Here is an 18,647-nt window from a genome sequence, read left to right on the forward strand (position 1 = left end):
ATTTCATTGAGAGGATGTGATGCTGGAAAGTAGAGACTGTGGGCATAAGCTCCCTGCCAAAGTGATCACTTTAATTGATGATAATAATAATAGAAAAAGGCTACCAGCATCTTTCCATTTTGAAAAAAAAAAATCATCCCCTCAGAACAAGTGCCCAGCGCTGCATGGGGAAAACAACTAGCAAACCCTGGTTTGGCCACTTGTGCATGGGATTCAGCACAGAAGGTGTTTTCAGGCACAGTCACTTTTGCATATTCCCTGCTTTGTAACACCAGACAGAACTGTTCTCACCCTGCAGATTTGTGGATCACTCTTTGAGATGCTAGAGCCTGGATGGAGAACAGAGCCTCCAGCTCTGTTTCCCAAGGGAAGAGATGGTTCCTAAGGCTAGGTATTTTATTTTTGCATAATGCAAAATCTCATTTGAAAATGTCTGTTTCTGACTCAAATGTATTATCTCCTAATCAGGAATTATTGCTTTCTCGAAGATGCCAGAGTTATTTTGTTACTTGGAGATTTTCCTTCTTGGAATTTCATCAATATTTTATGTTTGGCATTTTGCTCTCACTTATACATATCTGTGAAAATGGAAGCATGTAGCAGATAATCAGTTTAGAAGCAGCAAAGCCAAAATGTGATGATTCATTTTACACCTGTATTTAACATTCAGTCTCTCATTTAATATCATACTCAATTCATGTAATAAATAGGAAATGGTATCTAGCTGCAATCTGGTTCATCACTGGAAATTCTGTTGAGCCTCAGCTATAATGAAGGGACCTTGAAATGCAGATGAGTTCCTTGTATGAAGTTCTGGTTTAGAAAACTATTTTCTAAGGAGGATATGTCATGTTGTAATACAGAACATTTTGTAGTTACATAACACAGAGTGAAAAGTCAGAGCTATTGCAGATCCATGTTTCTCAGACTTACAAAGCAGAGAAAGATGTGACTCTTTCCTGCATTTATCTGGGAAAATTAGATTGCATTAGATGCTTCCCAAGCTCTATTACTAGAAAAGATCATCTTTTGTCTTCCAGGGGCCCAAATGGGAGAATGGCTGCTATAATCTATGGTTCTCCCTTTTGGAGAAGCTACACAACAAAGTGAAAGGAATAATGAGTTCAGCACCTGAATTTGGGCATTTGTGGACCACCATTTTCCCATCTCACACACCTTTGTGTATGCCATCTTATAAAAGAAACAAAATATTTCCCTATATTAGCTGTTACAGCCCTACTAATTGATAATCAGAATCAGGGGTTCTGATTATCAATTAAATAATTTTAAACATTTAAAGATTGAAGTTATGTATTTATCACCTAACTTTACCTAAGATTTTCCTTCCAATATTTTTCCCTATCCCTGCATTTCTTGTATTAATTTTATCCCTTGAAACCTACGTCTTCATATAGAAGTTCTTTGATTGACTTATAGATAGTGTATTGAATAGAGCTAAGCACGTTTTGTTTAAAGTTTAAAAACAGCTGCTGAGTTCCCTCTTGAGAGGGACTGAGAATGTCTGATTTCTGTCCTGGCAGTGCTGTAGGCAGGCACAAAGCTTGTCTGGGATTTGAATGGTTGTAATGGTTATACTGATCATACTGACATACCTAAAGCCTCAGAAATTTTAGGGGATGGAGAATGTAGAAAGAAGTCTGCAGCATGCCATTATGAGGAGTGCATGCTGTAAAAACCAAGGCAAAAGGGGTTCAGAGAGATGCTAACAGCTTCTTTGCATGCAGCATGTTTTAGAGCTGTGGACAGGTACCTCTCACAAAACTTTGAGCATTTCAGTATTCACTAAGTCACATGGAAACTCTTGATTTTTTGCTGAAGTGTTTATAGAGTTTTATACAGGATGATATTAAAATTTCACCTAAAGATTATTAGTTTTGTGAGACTTGTGAGACTTTGTGAGACTAGACGTGAATGTATGTAGTTGCACTGGTCACCAGGGTGTGAGGGAGATACCTACACACAATATTGACCGGAGCCACTCTGAAGCTGTCAGAGGAACATACAGGATCCAGTTTTGTTCTTAGAGCTGCTGTGTAATCAGGCTTGTCTCATAGCCATTTAAATTTTTTGTGGCAGAATGTTTTTTCACTTTTTTACTTTGATTTGCTATGGGCAAACACACAGTCTGAGAAGCAGTTTACCAGTTTGGAGAGGGGCTGGAGGAGAAGGGTGGAGTTGCCTTCCATAATAAGGAACTGCAAAAAGACTGGAAGCAAAAGGGTGGAATAATATTCTTTGGCCTTAATTTAGCAAGTTCTTAGTGTCAATTGAATTTGCCATTGTTTTTTGCATTTTTATCAATTTTTGTTCACCTTGGAATTTAAGCATCAAAAAGTTTTTTAATATTGCTGTCACTACTGAAGTTTCATTATTTAATTCTTGTTAAATGTTCTGAAGGCTCTGAAATCCTAAATGGAGTTGATGTACTCAGTAAAGGTCCAGCAGATGAGGAGGGTTGTTTTTATTGTAATAATATAGCAATCAATTATTAATAAATATAAAGATAACATGGTGATAAAATGATAAAATTGGGATTTGAATTATTGCTGCTCTATTCATTGACTTATTTCTGAAAAAAAATTGAATGACTTGGTTTTTTTCCTTGTTTAGAATTTATTCTAGTAACTGCAAAATTGTTCTTTTTTTAAACTGTAAATCAAAGGAAAAAGAAATTCTCCACAGATGTTGTATGTGTTTGATGTATTAGGCACATTTTTGCAGTATACTGCCTGAAACCTAGGGAATTCATTAACTCACAAGCTGCTGCCGAGGAGGGAAGCAGTCACATTTCCCAAGCTGCTCTGCCTGTCCCCTGGCTGGGGGATGTGTTAGGGCAGCCTTTGTCCTCCCTTGTATTTGGCTGGCTCTGGAGAAAGGGGAATTTCTTCAAACTGCAGGGCTGTTCCTGCTTCTCCCCTGACAGCATCTGTTATTTAATTACCCTGATAGTCTGAGGCTGGCTGTTTCCCACTGCACAGCCAGGCATGATGAGAGACTAGAGCTGCAGCAGCCCCCAGACCCAGCCCACAGTGCTGGAGTCACTGGCTTTAGCACAGATTTCAGAGACAGGGACAGGCTTTGGGAACAAACCAGACACCTGACACCCTGTAAAAAGCAAAGCAGTTGCCTAAATAGCATTTGCTCTGGGAGGGACCTCTCTGGGCATATTTTTGGACACACCTGTCCCAGCAGAGCTCTGCTGTAGGACTTCAGCAGTGAGAGCAGGGCAGTGAGTCTGGGCATCAGGCAAGAGGGATTCCTTAAGGATGTTACTGCCACCCCTCCCAATTAGCCAAGAAAGGCAAATAAAACAATACAGCATGGCAAGAAGTGGCCAGACCTCATCTGATCTAGTCTCTTGCAATAAAGAAAAATCAGTAAAATACCATCTCTCTGGATTTCCCTACTACTGATCTCCAGAAAAGAGGCTCCATTCAGGGGAGCTTGCGCCTTCTCTGTGACTACCCTTGCACAGTGAGCTTCAGCTTCATTTGGGGATTTGAGCTGTGACTGTGTGAATGACAGAAAATCTCATGTGGATTTTCAGTGAGGAACTGACTGAAAAACCCTGAATGAGAAGGTTGTGGTTGTTTGCAAAAGACACAGGCATCACTACCATCACCTGCTCTCACTCCTGGGATGGATCACTTAAATTCACTGTGGCTCATTCCTCCCGTTCAAAACCTAAAGCTGGTTTAGAATTTCACAGCCCTGAGGATAAATAACATCCATAACCTTGAGCTATAGTCTGTCATCCTGACCAGGATTTCAGACATTGCCTTTTGTCTATAAAGTGTGAAGTGTTTTGCTTGTCAGACAGCCCCCACTCCATGCAAGGTGCTGCTGGCATCCAGTCCCTGGGGACACGTGGTGGAGCAGTGTGCTTGCATTAGGAAGGATTTATCCCCCTCCTTGATGTAAAACTCTCACTTGCAAACTCCTTCTACCTCTGCATAAGGTGGGGGCTTACAAGAAATTGCTGCATTCACATTACAGGAGAATTCCCAAAAACCCAGTGATAAAGGATTCTGATACTCAGAGATTGTAGGTACAGTTTGTGGTGATTGGGATGGGGCTGTGGCTGAGCCTCATCCCCAGTGGGCACAGCTGTGAGAAGCAGGTGAGCAGCACTGACAGCAATGAACCATGGAGTGCCCAGGGGCACTGACCAACCACCAAAGGGAACAGAGGGCACACAGGTGCAGTGCATCAACAGGAGGGGATTAAAGGTTGGGCTGAAGAACAAGAAGGGCAGATGCTTGAAGTGATGATAGAAGGACAGTCTTCTGAAGTGATGTTGCTCTGTATGGGTAGGCACCTGAAGCGTTCTGAAGTGGTATGGTGTTACTCTGGGTTGAAGCTTTCTGAAATTGTATGGTGATGCTCTGTGTACTGTGCCTGTCTCAGCTGTGGCATGTGCTGTGGTGGGTGTATGCTGCAACCAGACACAGGTTTTATTTCTCTGTTGTTGTTTGAATTGCAACAAGCAAATTTGGGAAATACCAGCCACTATAAACTTGGAGATGCAATCACCAAATAGCTGACAGTGGCCTTTTGGAGCACAGTAGTGCCTGCTCCCATTGCATTTTCCTTTCGATCCTATTAGCAATGTTTCAGCCTGTGTCACTGTTTTCTGAAATGAAGGTTCAATATTTGGAGTAAGTTGGAACAAGGCATTCTCTTCTGATAACTGTGTTTAAAAGAATAGTTATATCATTTACCCTTTCATGTAGTAGGAGTAAAGGTGTAGTGATCCATTCTGGTAAGATTACCTTCCTTTAAGCCAAAGGGTGTCAAACAAACAACCAAGTTTGTACTACTTTGTAGGAAACTACAAAAGGGCTCCAATGGGAGAAGGATTGCTGTCAGACATTGTTTTTACATTTAAAATACAGCTTTTTTGTTTAATGTTGAACTGCAGTGAATTCCAGAGGGAGGGATTAATAGATGACATTTGCATTCATTCATGTATTAGAAACATGTATGAAAAGAAATAAAAGAAAAATCAAAGGAATATGTACTGGTAAAACTGTGGAGGGTTGTTGCATTTGCTTCAGATCAGAAGAGTTTGTGAATCCAGAGTTCATCTGTTTTTCCCAAATAGATTTCTTTTAGATAATAGAGAATATCTTTCTCTAAGAGCTTTAGTTTTCTCATTAATATAGAACTGGTTTTTTGCTTCAGGTGTTATTTTCTTTTAGATCTGTAATGAGTGTAAATGAGGTAATGGAATAACTGACTTACAGTAGCTGTGATCCAGCTCCTCCTTCAAAAATGCAAATAATTCCTCTGGTATTGGCCTCATGAAGACTAATAGCAGTAAATACACAGACCCTTGCAGTAAATGCAGAGTCAGCCTTGGCTCAGGCAAAGGCCAGCTCCAGTATTTTCACTGGCATTAATTCTAATTATTTGATGGCACACTCCTGGGGTTTTTTCATTCCGTCTTGCCGTGATGAAACACATGGCAGACGCATTTCTCGGTCTGTTAGCACCTTGCAATGAGCCATTAACACTTGTTACTGTTTCCTCCCTCTGTCTCTTTCTCCTAGGAATTATGTCTGACCACCAGTTTGGAAACCAGTTCATGTGCAGCGTGGTTGCATCCCATGTGAGCCATCTCCCAACCACCAACCTCAGCTTTGTCTGGATTGCTCCACCTGCAGGGACGGGCTGTGTCAACTTCATGTACGTATACACACAGAACCGTGGGCAGATACTCTCTCTGGAGATAATGGAACCATCCAGCCTGCTCACACTGCCTGAATAAAGCAGTTAGAGTACACTGCCAGGTGCAGACTGTAATTTGAAGTAAGAATATTGAGTTCTTCCTGGGTCTGAATAAAACAGAGTACACTGCCAGGTGCAGACTGTAATTTGAAGTGAGACTATTGAGTTCTTCCTGGCTGAAATGTTTCTGTGCATATTGGGACTTCTTATTTTCAAAGCATGTAGGAAGTCTAGCATTTAAAAGAAATTGATTCTTCTTAGTAATTAACCATATCATTGATCCTTTAAGTATATGGCCCATTTGCACTGACACAGTCTTGTAACTGTTGCATTTAATATGAGTGAAAACATCACGCAAATATATTATTCATGTTGTAAGCATGAATATAAAATGCAAGTGTTTGAGCTATACTCAAATATTTACTGCTCCTAATTTTAAACACTCTGAACCAAGAATGACCAAGAGGGGTTTTTTTTGTAATTTGTTTTAAAGACATAAGTTATCATTTGATGTTTCAGCACCAAATAACGTTCTAATAAAATAGCTAAACTTCAATTATCTGCATGTATATTACTGTCTTTTACCTTCAAGTAAATTCGAATTATTTGTCCCAGAATTTTATAGACCAAATTTGAGAGAGAAAATACACTTAGAATGCTGTCAAAAGTAGAAAATGTTTCAAGTTTGACATTTTCAAGAAAAAAAGGCAGACAGTTAGTTCCCTAATTCAATAAGTGAATAATTGCAATATTTCAGAGACATGTTTGTGTGGCTGTCCTGTTGTCAAAACAAGCTTTCTGAATATTATTCCCTTTCAGTCTATACTGAGAAGCAGCAGGTAAGTGCTCCCCATAATCGAGTTGTTTGACTTTTGTAAAAAATAAAAATGAGCTACTAACTTTGACTACATAAGTTGCTGATGGTGAACACAGTACCTGTAGATGGATTTACCTGTGACTTTGATATTTCCCCTTACCTACAGAATGCACTTTTTTGCCTATACTCTCAGGATACATTATTTATTAGCTGCGATGACAATGTCAAGACATTTTTATTTCTAGCGCTCTCTTCTAAACATCTATCAGTAAATTGGGAAATAATAGTTTTGATGGTTGGTAGCTAAATTGTCAGAGTGTATTTATTGTGTATACAACAGTTGTACATACCTTGAGGAAATCTGTCAGCTATGGGGTTTACACAACCTTTAACGTCTTTCTAAAAAGGTTTTCTTTTTTTGGCAAAGTTGAAGCAGCTAAAGTTTGTTTGAGCTGCCTGTACATCTTCTCTGTTTCACTCTTGCTTACTCTCTTTCTTGAATTATTCTGTTTTCCTGCTATTCAAGAAATATTTGTTGAATTTTTGGTCCTAATTTGCAGAGTGACTGTGAATGTATTTGTTATGAAATATGACCCTCCAATGTGAGTTTTGAGGTCAATTTCTAACCAGTCATTCATTTTCCTGTGGGTGATTTTTTTCCATGGTTTTGTATTGGATTTTTGGTTCATGTTTGCCACTGTTGAAGAAGACCTGACAAATAACTCTGCAGAAATACAAATACTATTATGAATGCTGACTCTCATACAAGTGAAATTAAAAGAATATTTTCTAAGGCAATGAATGCTTGTCTATCTTGAAATCCATGGAAGGTTCAACACTGGCTTCAGTGGTAGCAGAGTTAGACCAGCACTGAACAGTTTTGGAAATCAAACCTGTAATTTCCTGTTTAAGTCATAATTCACCTCTTCGCCTTTAGCACCCTTTGAACAAAGTTGTGTTCCCACTGTGTTAGGGAAGTCCTTAGCCATGCATAGCAGAAATCTGAATTTATTGTTGACTGGGTAGTTTGCAGCATGGATGTAAGCCTACATCTGGCAGGACTGAGAGCCCAGCACCACAGCTGCTCCCAGGGTCCCTGGGTCAGTCTTGGTGGCTTTTCAGAATGCCTCCCATGAGGTATAAGGATGCTACGTGGGTGATACTGTTTTGCCTTCGAGGATGAGCAAAATGATGCAGTTATATCAGTTTGCTTTCCCATAGTACAAGTTCAGACCAGAGTGGAAAGGCTCAGCTTCTCTGGAGTTGGTGTTTACTCCAGGATCACACTTGTCTGCAGGAATACTGGGTAAACATGATCATCAGTTGAAGGAAATGTAAAGAGGGGAAATATGTTTTACCTCTAATCCTCCTCCTCAATTTTTCTTCAGCTGCCCACACTTTCTTGCCTCAGCTGGTGTTTCTCATGCTCACTAAATCACACATTGCAGTAAACAAAGCTATTTCTGGGGTACAGTGTTAGTCTGCCTACCTTACCCAGCTCCCTGAATACGAGAGTTCCAGAGGACTCTATCTTATTTGTCTCCTTATGTGCCTTTATAGCAAATAATAAGTTTTCTTAACACTTTCAATTGAATATAAAGTTTAAATTTAATATAGATTAATATATAAATTTAATTTTTGTTTATCTTAGTATAAATTGGAAGTGCTTAGAAAAGATACACGAATTTATAGACTCTGACTATAGTTCAGACTATAGTAAGAGCTTCCTATACTGTGTGTTGCCAATTTGTCTGTGATTCAGATCAGCTCATTAGTCTTTGACCTCTCTGGGGATGGATAATAAGGTTATTAATTAGCATTGGCTTTGACATGCAGTTTTTGAGTGCTGATTCCTCTCCCTGGACAATTCTCAGGAGGAGCTGAACAACGGTCGCCAGGCAAATCTCTCACAGGCCAGGCTTTTGCTATAGATGCGCAGATAGCTTTTATTAACTGCACACACTATTGACCTGTTCTGGCTTCCACTGGAGCAGTGGAATTCTGTGGATGTGACACAAAGCCTCAACCCTGCAGCCATCATGGGCAAAATTCCCTTTCACTTCATCTGGGCTTTTTGGTGTGCTCTTCTAGAGCTCAGTCCTGAAAGACAGGAGCCCTAAGGCACGAGATTTGTGCAGTGATGCTGTCAGCCTGTTCTTCCTTGTAGCTCCTGTATCCATTGGTAAGCAAACAAACATGATGAAGGGGTTGAGATTTTAAGATACTAACTTTCATAAAAATCAGCCTGACAGAGCATTTATACCTGTAAATTTGGACATTCCCAACAACAATCCTCCCTGCTACAACGTGATTTGTTTATAAACTGCCAGCAATATTCCTGCTGTCAGTGTGTCGGTTGCCAGTCCTTGCATTTGCCAGTCATGGTGCGGGAGGATGGCTCCTGGCCACACTCAGGTTACTGACACAGGCAGTGAGGGACACACGAGGGTATTGCTGTGCTGCAGGAAGGGATGCTGTGGGGAGGGATGTGGGGCACAGCTCTGCAAGGAAAATGGCCTTATTTCTGTGTATGTGAGGTGCAGGGGTGCAGCAAATTGGGGTTCACACCAACTTGCTAGCACAGCACTCAGTTTCTTTCCAACCCCACTGGAATATTCCTAATCTCTGCAGTTTGATGTAGCCCAGTTGTTTCCATTGCACACAGTGCTGTGCCACTGCTGGCCCTAAATGTAATGTTGCCTGATGGAGATTTGCGTCTTTCCTTGGCTCAGTGTTTCGCTCAACAAGCCTTCTCCCCAGTTTCATCAGGAAAAGGGATACTGTAGAGCCCTGTGCTCCATGGGGGAAGGTGGCTGGAGCCAACCTGTTTCTGTGCAAAATGAGGCAATAGCCATTTTTTCACATTAGTTGTGTGCAAATTTATTTTAACACTGTGGGGTTTTTTTCCTTAAAGTACCTTATTCTGGCTACTGAATGAATATTAAAAGTACCTTTCTATGAAATACACTTCTAAGAGAGGCACTGAGTGCTGTTGGTGTTGCTGTAGTACATCTTAGTGTGACCCTTTAGTGTGTTTTCACCATAGATACTGCCAGCTGAGCTGAGGAAATGAAAGCTAAAATGCATCATTTATTAGAGAATGGTTTTCTTAGCAATAACTTAGGACTGTGTTGAACAGGTATTGAACACAGGGCCTCCCAAGCAAATTGCCAGGATCTGTAAATGCTCTTTACCACCACAAAATAGTAGGTCCTCCTTTATGCTAACAAGTCATTTCTCTGATTGTGTGCAAATTTGTAAAATATTATCTTCATAATCCTTCAGCTAGGTTTGGTGGTTTGTAATTTCTGCTCTAAGCTCACACTAACCTAGTTAAAGCTCAGCCTGACAGCAGGGATAATAATGGCTGTTAAGCAGGGTGGCATGCTGGGCTGCATCTTAGGATGTTAAGCCTGTTGTTTTATAGAAGGCTTAACTTACTAGTTTGCAAAAGTGATAAAGCTGACCTAAATAGAAAAAGCATATTTTGTTTTGACCACCAGCAGGGTTTATTGCAGAAGTTCCAGCTATTGTATTAAATAGAATTGCAGGCTGTAGAATGTACCTAGAAAAATAAATATTTTTCTTGTGTAAGCATTTTAGTCACTGAACAGGTGTTTAATAAATATGATTGTGTCTATATATCCACTATAACTTCTATTAATGGAAGACTGGACTTCTGTAAAGCTGTCTGCCTGAGTCTGTAGGCAGAGTCCAATAAGCTAGTAAGTGCTAAAAGGCCCAATCACATATTTTGTGACACTTAATTAGCACAGCCTATGGTGCAAAGGGCTCAGTAAGAATGAGAATAGCTGTGGTGGTCCTTCTCTGTGAGAACAGAAGTAAGACAGCAATGGTGGCTGAGGCAGGGCCCTGGCACATCACTTCTGTTGAGGCAGGAGAAACTGATTCTCAGCTCCTGGAAAAAGTCTGGGACTGAATGCTGAGGCAGACAGCTGAACTGTTGGAAGAAATTTTCAAGAAAGGAGATGTGTTTTACACTGAGAATATGCCTCTTCCCATAATCACATAAAGTTACAACTCCTTTCTGGGAAGTTTGAAGCACCCTGTTCCAGAACTGTTTTTTCATGCCCATGTGTTTAAGCCTGTTTCAGGAACTGGCAACAGTGTTAATTATGAACTCAAAATACCATGCTGTACAAACACTACAGAGCATGAAGTCTGTGATTGAGAGACTTGGTTACCTATTTAAAGAATTTATAGAAAACCTATGATAATAATTATAGAAATATTGAATAAACAGCAAAGAAGATTACATGCTTTACTATATTAGTTCTCTAGCCAGGGTGGGAAAGATCTATACTATCTGAAGGGACCACATTCTCCTGGTAAACCACTTAGCTAAACTGCCATTTAAGACACTGTTTACTGTGGTTTTTTCAATTGTTTTAAAGAAGTACAAAGGACAATCTTAAAGATTAAGTACCCAATTACGTTTGTACACAATGATAATACATAATACACACAAATAATAACATAAACAGAAAACAGCATCTATCAGAAGTGAGGTCCCTTAAGTCCCTTGTATTAATGTATCATCAACTCCCAATTATATGATTGTGTATATTTTTCTCCTTCACATTCTTATGATGCCACAGAATTGTACACTGAAATACACTGCATTCTAGTTGCTGCTATATTTGAAATCTCTGCATTCAGTTGAGGATTGTGCCATAACACATATGAAAACCTTAATGTACAGATAGCCTTGACTTTGGAGTTTTGTAAAGAAGCAGCTCCTTGCTTCAGTAAGTGCTGCATTTCTCTTCCTACTCTTTACTGCAACAAAAGGGTGAAGAAGGATATTTCATGGCACTCTTTGTGATATTGGTGTGGACTCTGGGTCAGGGTTTGTATGGGCAGCATCAAATAAGAGACAGTCATTGCTTACAGTCAGAGTAGTTCCAACATCTACCCCCGTGTTGCAGTTATTTTTATTTTCGATATTGCTTATAACTTATGCTTTGTAGAAAAAAAAATCATCAGTAATTGTTCCTTGCTTGTGTGTCAGTCTAGTGGAACTATGAAGAAAAATTACTCCCTTGCTTGGTTTTCCACTTCCCTGTATAGAGGCATTGTTGCGCCGTCAATCAACATTATGTGTAATATTCTGAAAATCACGAGCCAATATTTGATTCCTATCTTGGCTCTGCTCTCATGTCCCATTTTGATGTGGCGCCCAGATTACCTCCTTCGTCTTCTGTGTTTGTTAATTTCCAGTGAAATGCAAACTCTGTGCATGGAATCGTTGTGGCTCCTCTACGACCCCAAACAGCAAAGGCTCATCCGACTATGAAGAATTAGATTTAACTTGTCTCTTCATTCTGTCTTAGTTTTGTCTATTTTGTGTAAAGCAGACTGAGGTGACTAATGAGAAATTGTGGGTGTTTTCAGAAACTTTTTAAACAAAAGATAGTAACGCAAAGGGTACTGTGTAGGTGAGTGCTCAAAAGTGTTCAGAGCAAAGCAAGAAAACCATGACAGAGATGAAAGCTGATTGCTTTCCACTTCTGAAATTGTCCACTCCTGAAAAGGGGTTTTCAGTTGTTTCAAGTGGGTGTGGAATATGTGCCTATCTCCAGGGAGGTGTTTATGTGAGCTGTGTGTCTGTAATTCCCCTGAGGGTTAATGGGTGTTCAACCTGGTTCCATAGACATCCAGGTCTGACATTCAGCTCTACATCTAGGGAGAGGTACCTGCAGGAATACAAGGTCTCTACTAGCTTCCTGAGGATGTTTCAAATCGTTTTACTACTTCTAGGCAGCAGAATTAAGATCTAGATCTCCACTAGACAAAAATAGATCTCTATCTACATAGCTCGCTTGTGGACCTTTACATGGGCACGTATTTTAAGATTTTTTAAATGTGACTTGGAATCCCACCCAGACTCAGCTGCCTAAACATAAGCATCCTGTACCAAGTCATAAAAATGAATTTTCATCCCACCACCCTCAACAGTAACTAACTTTGTGTCAAGAACTTTTCAACGAGTGGGCTGCTCAAAAGTTGAAATTTGCTGAAGGGTATGAATAAAAACGGCAACTGTGTAAAGTTCATAAAATCTTGCCATTTTTTTCCTTTTTCCTTGTAGGTCAAATCTGTTGTGTAATATCGCAGATGACTGATATTCCTACTAAAAGCCCACTTTAATGAGAGGCCTATGTTTTTTTTAAGCTTATCTCCATGTGTGCAGACAACTGGCCATTTGTGATTTTAGACTACTCACACTGTGTTGTAGGTATGAGAAAGCAGAACCAACAAAGCCAGAAAAAATGGTTATGTGAGCATGTATTTAAAGTAAAAGCACATGAAAATTCTATTGGTGTTAGTTGAACTCAAATCCAAAGATGTGCAAGAAGCATAAAATGCTACTTCTGTCAATGTTGTGTAATGCCAGAGTAGAAACTGCAATGTTATGCTGTATTAGGATGATTTATTTTCTTTGTGTGATGCAAATTTATTATATCACATACTTGTAATGTATGATTGCAGAAGGAAGCTCAGTATAGCCTTTGGCTTCTCTGTAAAGATCTTGTTGTGGCTTCATCTAGGACTCTGGCACCTCCTGCATGAAATAAAATGAAATTTAGTAATTTTCTACTAGTATTATCTGAATAATAAAATAGTCATGGTGAGAATTGCTTCCCTTCTTACAAATGTTCATTTAGCAATTCTAGAAGCAGAGATTGGATTTTACTTTCTTCCTTTTCTGCGCAACATTCACATTATTTTTGTGCACACGGCCATCGATTCACAATCTGTGAATCAGTTATGAGTAACTGTGTTAAAGATTCTCTCTTGAATTTTGATAAAAATATCTCTGAAATTGAAGCTCGGGGTGATTTTTCAGAATGTATTTTAGTTCATCAACAGCATAAACCTTTGTTTCATTGAAAGCATTGCTTTATCTTCCACTTTTCTCAAAATGGCTTAATTTTGAAAGCATGACTGGAGTACAGAACATATTACACACACTCCCAACACTTTGTTTCTACTAACAGGTTTTCCTCTGTATCACAGCAGTTGAATGAAATATCTTTTGCCTAATAATAATTCATCAATAACAAACATTTCAAAATGGCATCCTAGAAGAAATATGCTGAATGAAATAGCCACTAGCCAGTTTTGGGGAGTTCTTTTGGAAATGTTAGCTATAGAAAGAGTGAGCACTAAACATACCTGGAACTATTGTCTAGGTAGACATGTAGTGCATAAAACATGAGTGCAGGCAAAGGCAGAGGACAATTGTAAAAGATGTTTTAGGAAGATAAATTTCAGTACTGCAAGTGAGCCTGTACAACTAAATACCACGTCTGCATGGAAGTCCATGGTACCTCTGGAATGTCTCCTGGTGGGCTGTTGCAGCCTGATCATTTCAATGCCATCTCTTAAGCAGATAAAATGTCCAATGCATGAACGGAGTCAAGTGCATTGTCTTGTTTTCGGGGAGTCCTTGACTTCTTGCAAGGGACCGTTGCCAAATGATTTGGTGAAGAACTTGATCTTGCAGGCGTGCTGAGCAATGCCATTGGTCCAGCAGAGCAATCAGATGTGCTCATGCTGTCATCAAAGGCACAGGCAACACTTTCCAATTTTTTTTAAATTCATGTCTTCACATTATTTTTTTAATTTTGCTTTATTTGAGTACACAGGTAAGGGCATATAAGGATGACCTGACCATATTCTCAGTTCACACAAATTAACTTACTTTTCTCACTTTGTTTGTTTGGAGGATCTTTAATAAAGTGATCTACAAAATATTATGTAGACACACAGTAATATTCAGCAAGGAAGAAATTCTCCCTTTGTTTGTATAACAATGTTCTCCTCATGCTGAGTTTTAGCAAAAGTTTAAAAACAAGAAAGAAAGAACACCTAAACTTGAAGACAACAAAAACATTTGATCAGCTTTTGCTGCCCTCCTGCTGGGAAAACTTGATTTTGAGTGTTCAGAATGACCATGATCTCAAATTATCTGACAGAATGAACTCTGTACAGCAGCTATCACCTAAAAGAAGACTTGAAGATGCTACACCAATTCAAATATTACATTTTTATTTAAAAGCATGTCATTGAAGTATTTCACATACTGTTTTGTGGCTCTTGTTGTTGATTAATGGCTGTTTTCATTAAATATTTTACAGATACAATGGCACTGTAGCATTATGTTTTAAGGTGGATGGCGTTTTCCTTATTGTTTTGGAGTGACTTGAATCTTTTCAGCTCTTACTGGAAATGTAACAAATACATTTTCTCTTATAACCTTCCCAATATCCCTCTTAGATCAACATAAGCTGTTTAGCTCAAGTAGTGATGTACATTTGCTTTAGCCATTTACTGTGAAAAATGCATTTTTGAAGTCTTAAAGAATAAGAAGCTCTCCAGCAATCTCTGTGATTTCCACCCAAATAGGGAAGAGTTTAAAATAACAATTTTGAAGAAATGAATAATGGAAGAAAGTAATTCTGTCTTTATTTTCAGTATTTTAGTAGTCTGAGGTCAAATTTTGCCCATGATGAACACATTGCTGGAGTCAGGAACTAAAAACATGCTCCTCAAATTCAGCCAGCTCCTATCACCATCAGTGTTTAGGCAAAGGATTATAACTGATATGAACAAATTACTTTGCAGAACCTGCTTACACATTCAAAGAGCGATGTCCTAAACATCCTGAAATGCAAATAATAAATGGTAGAAACGCTCCCAATCAGTATCACAGACAGTTTGGCACTGCAGTGAAGATGTCAGGGCCATAATTTGAATGATAGCTTTAACACACAAATAGAGAGAGAATATGTATGGTAAGTTAAGCTGCATAAAGCCTTTCTTCTAAATCCAGATGTAGGCATTAACTCGCATATTTGAGATGGCATGCTTATTTGCTAAGTGCAAAGATGGCTAGAAAAGCTTTCCTGACTGATGATAAAAGCTGGAGTACTCTTTAATTTTGGTTACTGCCAAGCTTATTTCAACAACCACAATAGTTATTTGGCTTCATACCAAAAAGTGGCAATACAGTACTTACATGTCTATGGATCAAAATTAGATGAAAAATTGCTGTTTCTCATTTCCAAAGCTATTTGCCACACATTTTATAGGCCTCAAGATGCCTTTTGTAATATGTGATAACAGAGCCAACTGAAGCATCTGCCTGGGAAGAGATTACTTTAATTATGGACTCAATGTCCTATTTTCTGCAAGTGTTCCCCAGAGAATTTCTTGCTGCTGGATGAGAGGTGTTATGATGCACATTAAAATCTACAAGTCAAACAAAAGAGGTTGTAAAAGTGAGACAAGGACACCCATAGAGACCCCAGTCTTATATTCAGTGGCTAAAAAAAATAACCCTGAATTCTGTTGATAACTTTTTCTTTAATCTAATACCTGTTAAAATAAATTCCCAAAATATATGTATGTAAAAAAAAAAGAATGCTAGAAAAGCTTACCATTTTTTTTCCTTATCCTATTATGTTTTGTAAAATTGATCGATCTGTAGAAGTCTTTAAAATGTTCATGTTTTCCTTTTCATTTTTCCAGTACAGTAGTTACTAATGATGTAATGTGAAAAATGCAGCAAGGAGGTTTCTTGTTAGCTTCTATTTTTATTGCACGCGAAGTTTCTTGTCATTAAGGATTCGTTTGCCTTCTGCTGTAGTATCATTGATCACAATTAACTCACTTGATATTAAAGTGGATGTGCTGTATGCTCCTATAGAAATTCTGGGTAAATCACCATTGATTTAGCACAGCTTAATGGATACTTAAAATATTTGTCATTCTCTCCTCATCAATTAGAAGAATGCTTAGAAATCTTCATTAGCAGCTGCTGCAGTGATGAGCTGAAAGGTTTTCTTTACACAAAATACGATGGAAGAGCTGTAAAGATGGCTTGAAGATGCTGTGACAGCATGTGAAGTGCTGGGAAACTTCCTTAGAATTTGGAAAATTGCCAACATTAAAAGGGAAAATGACATCTCTAGAAGATACTGAACTTTAAAAACAAAACAACAATAACAACAGACCAAATATGCCAAAAACTATTTGAAGTTTATTTAAAACAGAGGGCCATATCTTCCTCTTTGATTTCGTACAATTATTAGAAAGGTGTATTTTCATAAAACATTAGAGTGAAAGCAATGCTCATCCTTTATAAATACCAACTAATGCTAGGAATTTTGCAGTTTGCTAATTTTATAGTAAGTATGTCTCCAGTGAAGCAGAACCAAGTCTGAAAAGAATGTTAAATGGTCAGTACTTCCCTGGTCTGGGGGAAGGTAGTATGGGGATTTCATAGCACAGCAAATGAAAACAATTAGCTACCTCTGCAGCATCCAGCCCCAGGAGGAGCTTGTCAGGTAGTGCTCATCACATGTGTCTCTTCTTCATGGAAGGATTAAGGATTAAATATTAGATCCCTTTTCTATCTTCTAGGCTCTAGTTGTTGAAGGGTTATTTTCTGACTTCCTCTGGCTTTAAGAAGCTATGCAGTGCCAGGGTTAAATTGAAGGTTTTAGCTTGTACATAAATGGGAAAAGCCCTGTTCTGTGAGAGATCCTTGGACCAGCCTTGAATCAAGTTGGGAACTGAGTCAATACCAGCTGTTTCCAAGCTCAATGCTTTGCCTTTTGGTTTATTACTGACAGGATAGAGAAAAGAGTTATGAATATACTTGAATATTATATGGCTTAATGAAGTGACTGAGGCCACTTTTCCTGGATTCAGGACATGTAGACATGTGGGATCACCGCTGGTCAGTTACTGGTGTCCCTTCTGAGGTTTTGGGAGAGATCTTTTCCCCCTTCATCCACTGGGAAAAGTACATGTGCTTGAATCCCTGTGCCTGGGGAACTTCCACTGAGGCACCCATGTGCATCTAGAGCTGGACTTCCTCAGCTGCTCCCCCAGGCTCACGTGCCCTGCATGCCACCAGATCTCCTTGGGGCACTTGAATCATGCTGAAAGTCATGTAAAATTTCAACTGTGATTTCTGCAAGGGCAGACATTTCAGCTGTGATGCTTTACCTTGCCAGAAGCTATGAAATCTGTTCGGATATTTTCCTGCTTGCCAGGGAGAGCTGACCTTGCCTTCGGGTGAAGTGTCCAGCTTTGGAGCTACTGTTCCTTTGCTCTTGGAGCTGGCACTGTTTCATGGGTCTCCAGTGTTCTTAGCCAGAAGTTAGTGTTTTAAATAGTATGGGCAATTAGGTCATCATTCTAATTATTTATGTGCAAATTGTTGTCTTTTTTGTTTCAAAAAACTTTCCAAAAGGCTGGAGCTCTGCTGTTACTTAACATGATGAAATGTCATTTCTTAAGAATGGTGTGTCTCCCAGCGGCTTTGAGCACTGGGTTTCTTGTTCTGTGGAGCTTTTAACTTCTTTGAGAACTTTTCTTTTCTGGCTGTTCTCAACATCAAGAGTCCCAGAGTCAGGCAAGTAAAGGGTTGGAAAAGACAACTCTCTGTTTAAATTGTTTCTTCTACTGTCAGATGATGTCTGTAGCTCACGTCTCTCTCCTGCTTAACCTGGCTGTGACTGTAGCTGCTGGCTGGTCTGGCCCATCTGGGTTAGAGGCAGCAACTGCTCCGTGGTGGCTCCTGACTCTTCCACCAGAAGAGATCTGCCTCTTGGATTCCATGGGAAGGGGAGCACATGGTGCTCCAACCCTCCTGTCTCTTTCAAAGCCACATGAGGTGCCCCTTGACTGGAAATCACGAATTTATCACTGTGAGCCATTGTCCATGCTGATGGATGAGGAATGTCAGCTTTACTTCTCATGGGGGGAGAGCAAACAGATCTGGAATCCATGATACTGTCTTTGTTCTGAAGTACACCAAGGATACATCATATTTCATCTAGCCTCTGCAAGGATTTCAGTGTCTTTTATTAGGGAATATGAAATGTGGCCTCACAAATATTTCTCCTTGTTGGCATTTTCTCTAACATAACAATTAATCTTTTTTTCTTTTTGTTTTTGCAACCTGTCTCCAATATTGCACAGAACATCCATGTCAAGTGTTTTCTCCTTCTTACGAGGTCCATTCTTAGCTCTCCTGTGG

General features: G+C 39.3%; 1 protein-coding gene across 1 annotated transcript in view; it reads left to right on the plus strand.

The window, feature by feature from the left end:
* RELN (reelin) overlaps nt 1-18,647 on the plus strand; it is a 283,282-nt gene that overhangs the window by 75,631 nt on the left and 189,004 nt on the right. Inside the window, 1 exon segment of the mRNA XM_030960223.1 lies at nt 5,574-5,709. Coding sequence (XP_030816083.1) covers nt 5,574-5,709 — 136 coding nt within the window.

Source organism: Camarhynchus parvulus, chromosome 1A (genome assembly GCF_901933205.1).
Source record: "Camarhynchus parvulus chromosome 1A, STF_HiC, whole genome shotgun sequence".
Taxonomy (NCBI): Eukaryota; Metazoa; Chordata; class Aves; order Passeriformes; family Thraupidae; genus Camarhynchus; species Camarhynchus parvulus.